Source organism: Anastrepha obliqua, chromosome 5 (assembly GCF_027943255.1).
Source record: "Anastrepha obliqua isolate idAnaObli1 chromosome 5, idAnaObli1_1.0, whole genome shotgun sequence".
Taxonomy (NCBI): Eukaryota; Metazoa; Arthropoda; class Insecta; order Diptera; family Tephritidae; genus Anastrepha; species Anastrepha obliqua.
Genome location: NC_072896.1, coordinates 61,385,874 through 61,397,471, shown reverse-complemented (window position 1 = coordinate 61,397,471; position 11,598 = coordinate 61,385,874). Strand labels below are relative to the sequence as shown.

General features: G+C 34.6%; 1 protein-coding gene across 3 annotated transcripts in view; it reads right to left on the bottom strand.

Moving 5' to 3' along the window:
• Nucleotides 1-338: 338 nt before the first annotated feature.
• The window catches only part of LOC129247849 (leucine-rich repeat and fibronectin type-III domain-containing protein 2), a 62,753-nt gene continuing 51,493 nt past the window's right edge, over nt 339-11,598 (bottom strand). For 2 of the 3 annotated variants that reach the window (XM_054887201.1, XM_054887200.1), the window contains exons 7-9: nt 11,194-11,321; nt 9,733-10,014; nt 339-1,119 (exon numbers count right to left, since the gene is read on the bottom strand). In XM_054887201.1, the coding sequence (XP_054743176.1) occupies nt 990-1,119; nt 9,733-10,014; nt 11,194-11,321 (540 nt within the window). In that variant the 3' untranslated portion in view covers nt 339-989. The remainder of the gene's footprint in view (nt 1,120-9,732; nt 10,015-11,193; nt 11,322-11,598) is intronic. The other variant, XM_054887202.1, reaches the window with a different exon arrangement.

The following is an 11,598-nucleotide window of genomic DNA, read 5'->3' as shown; positions in this document are numbered from 1 at the left end:
CTACTATAGACCATCTCCATCTGGTACCACTAAGGACTAACAGGTATATGTGATGGCTTTCAGTCAGCCAGGTCAACCTAATCTAACCTAATATTATTGAGATCGCATAAGAACTAAATTTCGTTGTTCCGTCTGATGTTACAATTTATAACTCACATTACCTATGACTTAGTATGGTTCCGAAAATTAACAGTACACATTTAATTTAACTAAAATTTGCACGGTATGTAAAGTTCGGTCTGGACCGAATTTACCACTTTGTTATTTGTTTTAACAACAGCTGCTTTTTGGCAAGAAGACCCTCCGTTCGCATTATATATAATATATAAGTATACGTGTTATAACTACTATTAGGCGTTTTATTATAATTATTCATCCAAACAAATGTACATACAAAATATATAAATGTGTATATGCTTAATATACTTATATATATCTATACAACTCAAAACATTTCGACTTTATGTTAAAAGTACATACTAGTGTTATTATTGCCGTTGCCCTGTATGTAAAACTGTTTTCGTCTATGGTACTTAAGTTCAGTTACAAATATTATCATTAAATTACTTTTTTATTTTATTTGTCGTCGTAGTCCGAAGTAAAGTGCTTAAGAATAATATGTATGTATAGTACATGTGCATAAGGCTACATCTCATCAGGTTCGTTTTTTTCATCTGAGTTCTACTTATATAAGTGGTTAATTTGTGGAAACGAAATCGAAGATTAAAAATACCATCAGGAAAGCACTTAAATTATTTAGTAAAAGTTCATTTTAATTAGGTTTATATCGCGCGTTTCTGTGTTTAATGTGGTCAACTTGATATGGCCGTACTTGATGTGCTTGTTTATGGGGAACATGTTAGGTTTTGATGACAACATGGTTGATGTCGCCGCTCCAATCCAAGTGGACGTCAAAACATAACGCGTCATTAGAAAATCTCATTGAAATTTAATACATCATCGAAATATCAGGTGAGTAAAGCCTGCCCTCATAATGGCACCAGACCGTTGCGTGTTGTTGGATTCCTTGCCATATAAATGTCCATGTCGTGGTCAGTCCAATTGTCGGACGTGTCACAGTAGTTGTTTATGGTATGCGTAGAACCAGCATGGGAGTAACTGAAATAGTTCAGAGAAAATATGTTACCTTCTACGAAAAACGAAACATTTACTTATGCTATGTAAAGGAATATATTATATTAATATGGTATGTATTAAAGTAAGGCTGTATAAGAGACGTATACTCTGGCATACAGTCCTTCTTGCTTTGTACTTAGATAAAATCATTTTTGATAAATTCCATATATGTAGGTACATATATTCTTTGAAACGTTCATAATGTGGCCATTTCCATCAAAAAATTCAAATGTAAAATGTGAGAATTTTAATAAAAGCCTTTCACGTTTTCTGAAGTGTGTTCAATGCTCTTTTGGCATATTGGATGCAAAATGCCGTATTTTTCGTATAACAAATAAAGCCATGCTTGTATAAAATAAAAGCCGCATGTATTTTACATAATGTCATAAGAGATCTTGTCGAGCATTATGTCGATGAACAAAGTCTTGATATAAATATACAAATGATTTAAGCAGACAAAACAACAGTTCAAACTTGGTTGAATATTTTTGGCCAAAAATTTATATTTTTTTCTAAATAAAAACAAATACTTAAAGATTAATTACTTACTACCAATTTTTCACTTTTGTCCGCAAATTCCTTTCACACTTTTAATTTCAATTTGTTTTCATAGGAAAGGCATGAAGACAACCATATTTCAGATTTATATTGAATATATGAAATTATTTCTTCAAAACAGATCGGGCAAACTAAACTAAAACTCAAACTGGTTTGGACTTGCGCGCGGTGTGTCGGCGCAAGAACCAAGAAACCCCCACAGAGGTTGCTTGTATGTACTAAGGTCCCTGTAATGGACTCTTTTTTTCGCCAAGATTTAGCAAGCAGCGAATAGATGAAGCAAATGAACATATCATATATCGGCAACGCGGGAAGAGAGCAGCCTAAAATTACATGTGCTTGTAAGGCAGTGCGGCCTAATGAGCTATAGCCATACTCGCTAGCGGCGAATCTTACTGGATAACTTTGTTATTGCTTTCGTATGCAAATTTTTCGTCAAGTTCATCGAGCATAGAGATAGCGAGCGGGGAAATAGCGAACAGAAGAGGCCTAATATGTGTTTAAAATTACGTTACACCATTGAATAAATAATAAGATGGTCTCAATAACTAAATTTTTGGCTTATTGATGCGTTCGGTCGGGTGAAAGAAGGGCAAATCATCACAACAAGTTGCAGAGGCGAGAAACGATGCTTTTGCGTGGCCTTTGCTCGTATACAAAAAAATCAATCGACTCGAAGCAATTGCCGCGTCGATTAGTCTCTTCTAAGCTCTGAGCAAGCGTACGGTAAACGTGTGTATAAATTAATGCGTCCATTTGTATGTACGCGCTAATGTAATTTAATATTTATAAATACGAGTATATGCCTATAGACATACATTTATTTTTCAGCTTATTTGCTGCTTTGGAAATAATTTGATTCGCCTATTTTTATGTAAAATATTTTATTGCTATTTTATTTTAATATTTATGTAACCTAAGAGTAGATAATTTTTACTTACTATACGTGGAGATATGTACATATTTGTATTTATCGATGAATCTTAATAAAATATATGCCTTTTATTCACTTTTATTGTAAAATTTGTCGTCTACCGGCCGAAATTCCAAATATTGTACTTACAAAAACAATATACAGTGTACTCTCTCTTAAGCGGACACTTAAGGGACTGACAAATTTGCCCGCTTATGAAAAAAATATAAAGAGAGTTCATAAAAATGTGTAATAGAGTGTGTGTTTAAACAGTTTTATTTCCAAAACAAGAATATTAATGCATACATACATACATATTAGACAAAGAGAGGATTTTCATCAAAATTCTTTCAAGAGTTAAAAAACAAACAAAACAAAAATTTTAGCTTGGCGAGATTTCCCTTTAATTTCAATATCTTGAAGATGTATTTGAAGATCAGTAAGCAGTTCAACACCCTTAAGGTCGTTGTGGTTTAGAGAAAAAGCTTTTAGTTTTCTTATAGCTAAACAAGCCTCTTTATAGGAAGTTAATTTGTCGTCAATCACTTTTTTTATTTCATCTTCAGACGAGATGGCCAATGATTCTCGCGAAACAGTTAACACTTTAGTATTGATATTTTCCAAATCTTCATAATTAATGAATATTTCATAATCTCTATTAAGATATTTTGCATGCCAACTTGAATTTCGCTCTGAACTCTATTAATAACGTTTTGAGAATTGAGCAAGTGCTGATAGCGGAAGCTCATCTTCTGCGGTCCAACCGCTATCGCTATTCGACATACCTGTTTTCCCAAACCCAGCTTTAATGAAACAATTTTGTTTTGTCTGTGTACTCACTTACTCCCACGCTTTGTGTATGAAATAAAGAACATGCAATAAATGGATTGATTTTGACAACTCCATAGCAGAATTTGTCTCTTCCATCCGAAACAAAACATGTTTTAAAAATAACGATTTATATATTAACTTGAAGTTTTTTTAACGCCTTGGTCAAAGGGCTGACAAAATGCTGTTGTGTTTGCTGGGAGAAAAATAACTTTAACATTTTTCAATTTTAGATCGCAAGGATGGGAAGTTGCATTATTTAGAAATAGAACGATGCTCCGCTCTTGAAGTTGCATTTTTCTATCGAACTGCACAGAAAATCTGTCATCAAATCAGACGCCTTTTTGTTTGATCGCCACGTAACAGGTGAATTGTTGTTGTTGCGAAATGCCCGAGGTTTTGCCGATTTCCCAATAACAAAACGGCGTTCTCTTTCTCCAGCCATATTGACGCAGTGTAAAATCGGTAGCCTATCCTTAGTCATTTTTCACCTGTGCATTTTTCACCTTTTAATGCAAATGATTTATCGGGTAATATTTGGAAACACAACCAGTCTCATCTGCATTATAAATGTTTCGCGAATCATATCTTTCAATCAAATATGGTACCTTTTCGGTAAAACTTTTGACATCATCTGCGTATACATACATAAGTGTGCCTGTCAAAAGAATGCCTTTATTTCGCGCCTTCACAAATCATTCGTAGCACAATTTATCAATATTAAAACCTTTCGGCTTTAGCAGACTCCTTTTTCTCTTCGGTTTGACATCGTTATTCCACAAGCGTAAAATTTGGTCTTTGTTTTTGATAATGCAAGCAGCTTGAGTTTTGATGATCTTACATTTCTTTGCCAACTCGCGTTCACTAAGTTTTTCATTTTTACGAATTTCAATGATATTCACTTTGTCTTTTAAACTCAGCACTGCTTTAAGCATTGCGATTCAAGTATGCATACAATAAGAAACTACGGGTATGTGTATGTAAATATTATACATATTTATGTTTTTATTGCATTAAAACAAGTTCTTTGTATTTAGGGGATTCCCCTATATTCATTCACGTATTATTAAATAAGGAACAACTGTACGAATATGGTAGAAAGTAAACGCAAAAACAATGTTGTCCAGTTACGGAATTAAAATACACTCTGGAGGTGACCCTTAAGAGTTTTTCAGTACTGAAAAAAACGTCCGTTTAGGGGAGGTGTTCGTTAGGAGAGAGTCCACTGTATACTCAACTATTTTCACACGGTATGTATGTCCTTTATAAGGGAGTGGAAAAAAACATCGTGTAAAAAATACATGCGACACATTACCATTTACCAATTTGGGGATATGTTCCACAACTTTACAAATACATGTAAGATGAAAAAACTCTAAATATTTTCCCAAAAGAAGTAATAATAGAAGTCATATTACATAAGTATTTATAAACAAGTGAGAATTCAATCCATAAGTACAAAACATATACATATGTATTGTAATAATTCAAATTGAATTAAATTCAATTTTGCAACCGTAACAAACGTTACCTGATAACAAACGTGTTTTAGCAGATAGTCAAATATGTTCAGTCAATCTGTAGGGTTTAATTCAAATTATTAACGGCTTGTGTTGGTTTTTTGGTTGCAACAAAGTCTGTTACTGGCGACTATTTTTTGCTTTCTCGAGTTGTTTATGCAAGAAGGCGCAAAATTAATCGACCTATCGGAAAATTAATAATTTTTGCAAATGGCATCGTATGTCTGTCATATTTGACACTTATGAACTAAACAACTACAGTATACAGACAAGCAATGGAGCGCATAAAGGTCAAATAAAGATTATCGTCGCTTAAAATTGTTGTTTTTATTCAGTAAAAACTGATTAAAATCAAAATTGGATGATTAATTTTGCCCCACCTTGTGTAATACTTGTTATGCAGCTACACGCGGCCTAAAGATTACGTTGAAATTTTAATGCACAGTCGGACTTGGTTAGTTCTAAAATGTAAAGTGTGTTTTTTTTAGAGGTTAGGTTTTTAAGTTGGCACTACTTTTTTCGTAGATGGTCTTTTTGACAGCTGTCACTTGATTTATGCTCAGTTTGGTTTGCCATTTCATAATGAATAGACTTACACCTGAACAACGTTTGCAAATCGTGCAAATTTATTACGAAAATAATGGTTCGGTTCGCGCGACGCATCGCGCGCTGCGTCCAATATTCGGTCGACATAATCGTCCATCAGAGTCACTAATTCGATTAACCATGGATCGGTTTCGCACCACGTTTGCTCTAGTGGATAATACGCATCCTCAGAGACGTCGTACAGTGCGCACCGAAGACGCTATTGCTGCTGTGGAGCAGAGTATCGAAGAAGACCCGAATGAGTCCATCCGCCATCGCGCGCAGCAATTGGAGATGTGCCCATCCACTTTATGGAAGATTTTGCGGAAGGATCTTGGTTTGCGGGCTTACAAAATCCAACTCGTGCAAGAATTGAAGCCGAACGACCATCAAGCGCGTCGCACGTTCGGTGAATGGGCCCAAAACGAGATGGCCACCGATCCCGATTTTCACAAGAAAATTTTGTTCAGCGATGAAGCTCACTTTTGGTTGAATGGGTATGTCAATAAGCAAAATTGTCGCATTTGGAGTGAACATAATCCACAAGCCATTGCTGAGACACCGTTACATCCTCAAAAAGTCACTGTTTGGTGTGCTCTATGGGCAGAGGGAATCATTGGTCCATATTTCTTTAAAAATGAAGCCGGCCATAATGTTACAGTCAATGGAGAGCGCTATAGAGCCTTGATTAATGACTTTTTCGTGCCTGAATTGGACGATGTTGATGTGGACGACCTTTGGTTCCAACGAGACGACGCTACATGCCATACAGCCAACGCAACAATCGATTTATTGAAGGAAACTTTTGGTGAGCGCATTATCTCGCGCCGTGGACCTGTGGCGTGGCCTCCAAGATCGTGCGATATAACACCGCTGGACTATTTCTTGTGGGGCTATGTGAAGTCGCTTGTCTACGCAGATAAGCCCGAGGCGATTGACGTCTTGGAAGATAATATTCGGCGCGTTATTGCTGACATACGGCCCCAATTGCTTCAAAAAGTGGTCGAAAATTGGACCTCTCGGCTGGAATTTATTCGAGCCAGCCGCGGCGGCCACTTGCCCGAAATCATTTTTAAAACATAATGGCAAACCCTTATCTTTATAGTAAAACTAAATTCTTGGCCATAACATTAAGTTATATACGTTTTATTTCATCTTGAAAACCTAACCTCTAAAAAAAACACCCTTTACATACTTATGCATCGTATTTGTGCTTATTCTTACACGAAAAATGTTTTATTAATAAGGCATCTTTTAAGTATCATATTATGTTAAAAAAAAACAGTTTTCGTTTTGAGATTCGTGCAAGATTGAAAATTTCGTTCAAAACATTTTTCAGTGAACTGCGTCATTTCCATTTCGTGTAAAAAAATACCGTGTAAAAAGAGAGTTGTACCTTCATAGCCGCAGAAGCAGCAGCATACGCAAACGCATATGGTATTTCCCAAAGTAAAGCAGGTTGATTATTAATTCAATATTTGATATTATTTAGCCAATATTTTATGAACCGTAAATTTGTGTCAATATACAGCTTTCGACAGGGCACTTCCCCACAATGACATATGTATGTATATCGATTATTATGTTTTTTATGTTTTTTTTTAAGTTTTGATGACCTAGTACAACAATTACTTTTACACAAATTTATTCTTTTATTTCAGTATTATAAAAAAACGCAAAATAATTAACAAGTCAATATGAACAATTATAAGCAGTTCGAAAAATCGGAATTCATCACATAACGAACTGGACTCTGAAGTACCGCGCTTTTTCTGATCCACAACAAGTTATTAGAGAAATTAGTTATTTCAAATTAGTAAAATTTGTTTATTTATTTCATGCCTGGTTAGTATATCGTTAAATATCCATTATTTTTAAAAAATGCTTCACATCTGCGAAGTAAACTTTCTATTAACTTTTGGCATCTCTCCCGAGGAGTAGGCTTCCTGTACTCCTCGTATAGTTCATTGGTAATTTTAAATTTTTTTGCCCAATCTTAACCTTAATATCGTTTCACAGATTTTCAATTGAGTTAAGTTCGAGGCTTTGTGTTGGCCCATTGAGGACTGCAATATTTTCTTTGCCAACTTTTCACACCGCTTTTGTTGTTATCATAAATGAATACCCAATTTAGTAGCATAGACTCGAAGGAATAGGGCTTCGTCGTATTTTTGAGAATATCAAGATAAGCAAACTTATCCATATTGCCATTTATTCTCAATTTTGGGCCAACTCCATTCCAAGTAATTGATCCCCAACTTTCAAGTTAATCCCACCGTGCTGTAAGATCTTTATTGTATACCCGGAATTGGCTTTTTCACGATGAACAAAAGTCTTCCCAGCAGGACCAATTATATTAAATTTAATATCATCCGTAAAAAGTATTATTTTCCAGATTTTTATGTATTTCCTTCTATGGGCAATTGAAAAAGACAAACGTGCCTTGATATTTTTATCCAACGGTAGAGGTTTCGAGTCTCAAGTTCGCTTCTTAAAATGGAAGAAAAGCTTTGTGTTACGGATTCATTAAAAAAAAATTGCAAATATTCACTGCATTAATTGCTTTGAGAAGATGAATCGTCATTTTGAAAACCAATAAAGCAATTCTCTTTTAAATTATCCATGCGACGTTCAAGACCTTTGAGCTGGTTTTAGGCGGATTTCATCTTTTTCTTCGCGAAATAACTACCCAAAAATATCTAAATGGATCCAAAAATAACACTGCATTTATAAACGATCGTTTCTAGTTTTCAAAACAACTCATAAATTGTTTACTGATCACGCTATCAGTGTTTTTGATCTGAAGTGTTATCACAAATTTTGGTAAGCCAGACGCAAAACCAATAGACCACTTTGAAACTGTCACAAAGCTATGTATGTATCTAAAAATTTCTTGTAGTCAACTTTTAAAACTTACATTGAGCATTATTTGATAATTAATATTATATTGTAGCATAGAGGTTTCACATATTTTCGCCATAACAGGTCAATTCTATATATAGTTTGATGATTTTATAAGTTTAGAGTCATGAAGGTACAATTTTTGAGGAGTTGACACATTTACTTTTATTTACATACATATAAGGGTGCACACATATGTATGTATATGCGAAGCTGCGAGCACACGTCATGACAAAAATGTCAGGATTCACCAAGTATTCACAAATAATTGTAAATAACAAGTTTTGAGTTGCCGCCAGTCATTTTTTCTTCAATTTTAGATTTAAAATTTTTGTCTTTTTCGAAAAATATTTACTTAGCCGTGTGAGAGGCCACATCTCGCGCTCCTTTTAGGCACTATTCTGGCTGCTACCGAACTGTTACTGGCAATCAAATTTTATTACCAATTTTAATAGCGAAAAGTCTGGTACGCTAACAAAAGCGTAAAAACCACCTTAGAAAATTTTATTCTGTGTGGTGAAAAGGTTAACCACCATTTTTATAAACAAATTGATATGGAAATGAGGAAGTTAGTTATTTTTGAAAGTATTTTTGCGCTTTTTGTAAAATATTGTATTTTTAATAGCAGAAAGTAAATGCACATTTCTCAATCGCAATAAGGATGGGATGTCGTGTACGTTAAGAACCACCCAGAACTGTTGCAATGGAAAACAATCCTAGATCGCGATCCTTATTTCAAATATGTGGTTGGTTGGTTGGTTGGTTGGTTGGAGTGGTGATTCATCCAGAATCCAACTAGCGCTTCCGCACCACTTTGTTGCCACATCCTCGTTACCAACTTGTTTAACAGTTATTTACAGCAAGACTAGAAGCAATTTTCAGTTATAGCTGACAATAAGTTTTATAAAACTTTTTTTAAAATATGAATATGCGTACACACAATGTTTTATAATATTACATTATGTTCTCAAAAGGTGTTATTAGATCTTGTAAAGAACGAAAATTAATGGAAACTTTAATAAAATATATTTTTAATACACAAAAGGACTGCGGTAATTCAAGTGAGTTGGTTTTAAGGCGAATATGCCTTCTTAAAGTTTTTTTTGTGCCTGTGTAATGCTTGTTTAACTGTGACTACTCCCAATATTTCCTAGAGTAATCTTTTCTCAGGAAGTTTAGAATTGGGAAATTTTTTCATATGTTCTGGTATATATACGCGAGAGTGCAACTTCTCACTTAGTCGAAGACAAGTATTTTATCATTGTCATTATCTATTCGTATCTTACTTACCGGCTTCCAGGTCTATGGTTATGTATATGTGTGGCGCTTAGTTGTTCACGTGATCTCGAACGCGGTCGTGAGCGACGCGTGCTCGATGCTATGCTTGTCGGACCTTGTATTGAACCAGCGTATGAGGCGCGTGACATACGTTCCGATGCGGCAGCTAAAGACTGCCGGGATTGTCGAAGCTCCGGCCGCGAGTTTATCAAGTTTGTAGGGAATGCAGCGCCTAGATAGCCGCGATGTGAATTATTTGAAAAGCTGTGCTGAGATTGGCCATCGGCTATTGATCTGTTTGAATGTTTGTGTGTACGTGTGGGGAAAAGGGGAAAGGGCAGATATTTTGGGTACAATGGATAGGAGTAGACGCATAAAACAAAAGATTTTATTAAATAAATTGTTTTTCAAATGCATAAGTATGCTGTAATTTATTCCTAGGTATTCATTTCAATGAAATCTTGTAAAGTTCGAAGATTTCTTATTTAAAATTATAATTATTAATTTTTTATAGTGTGTTGTATATTTTAAGGATTATTTAGTAGAACGGGCTTATTCATCCTCTCAGCGCAGATGTAATGAAGTCGTGGTAATTATGTTTGGGGAAACCTGGACGTTTAAATAGTATACGAGGTGTGTTAAAAAAATAAGGTAAATTTATCATTATTTCCTCACGTCATGGTTTTGCAAAATAAAAAATTTTCAACTACTTGTTTGCAATTGTTTCTACATGAAGTCGCTCATGCAAGTAATAACGATTATTTTGAACCCAGAATTATTAAAATCGGTTCATTTTTGACTAAGTTATGAGCATTTAAAAAAAAAATTCTTATATAATTAAAAAAAATCGATTTGAGCCGAAAAACAAAATTGCCGATAAATCTTGAAAAAAAGTTTTTTCGGGCGAACAAAAAAATACGTGTCTCATAATTTTGACCAGAGAGCAACATATTTGAGTTACATCGAAATCGAAGAATATGACCCGAATAGCCCGGTTGAATTGAAATGGAAAGCATCACATGCTATATTGCTAAACCGTGAACATACCTTCGAGACGTAGCCCGCGAAATTTGAAGATTCACCTTATTTTTAGAACACACCTCGTATATGTTTTAATTTTACTAGCAAAGGGTTTTAATTAGATGTAGGTATAGTACGAGGATATACATTTTTATGGGTTAAATTATGATATAAAGCTAATTTTTGACTTTATATCGGATAAATGATTGGTTCATGCTTATTGAGAACTGAAGATGGAAATGATTCGCAGCTGGAAGTGATTTTCGGTGTAGCCGTTTTTTTTTTTCAGGAACAGAGGGTTAGTAAAATATAGCAACATAAAACGACCGCTTCAAGACTTCATATTTTCATTTGATTTATACAGGATGTAATAAATTAATTTCACCGGTAAAATTAGTATTTAAATTTGTTATATGTTAAATGTTATAAAAATATTTTGAAAGATCCGCTTACCTCGCATTCCCTACCTTCCCAGGTATGCCAGAGAAATGTCCGCGTATATCATCTTGATTGTCCGCAGGATAAATGCGTGGCCGCGGTATAGATCGACCGCTATATGCAGAAACTTGATCCCATTCCTGCTGTAAGAAGTACACATATTTTCACTATTTAGGTACATATAATATTAAGTGTGAAGTCAATAAAGTACAATATGGTGTAGAATATAAGCAACCTTTTCCTTAAGCTCAACTGAAATATATTCTATGTCTTTAAATACGTATATATGTACATTTCAATCTATTGTCAAGTTTTACAAGTTTGTATCTTAATATACTCGTTTACAAACCCCGTGCCACTACGATCGTTTTCGCTAATCACCGTTATTATGGCGAAAACGTTGGCTGACTATCAATATCT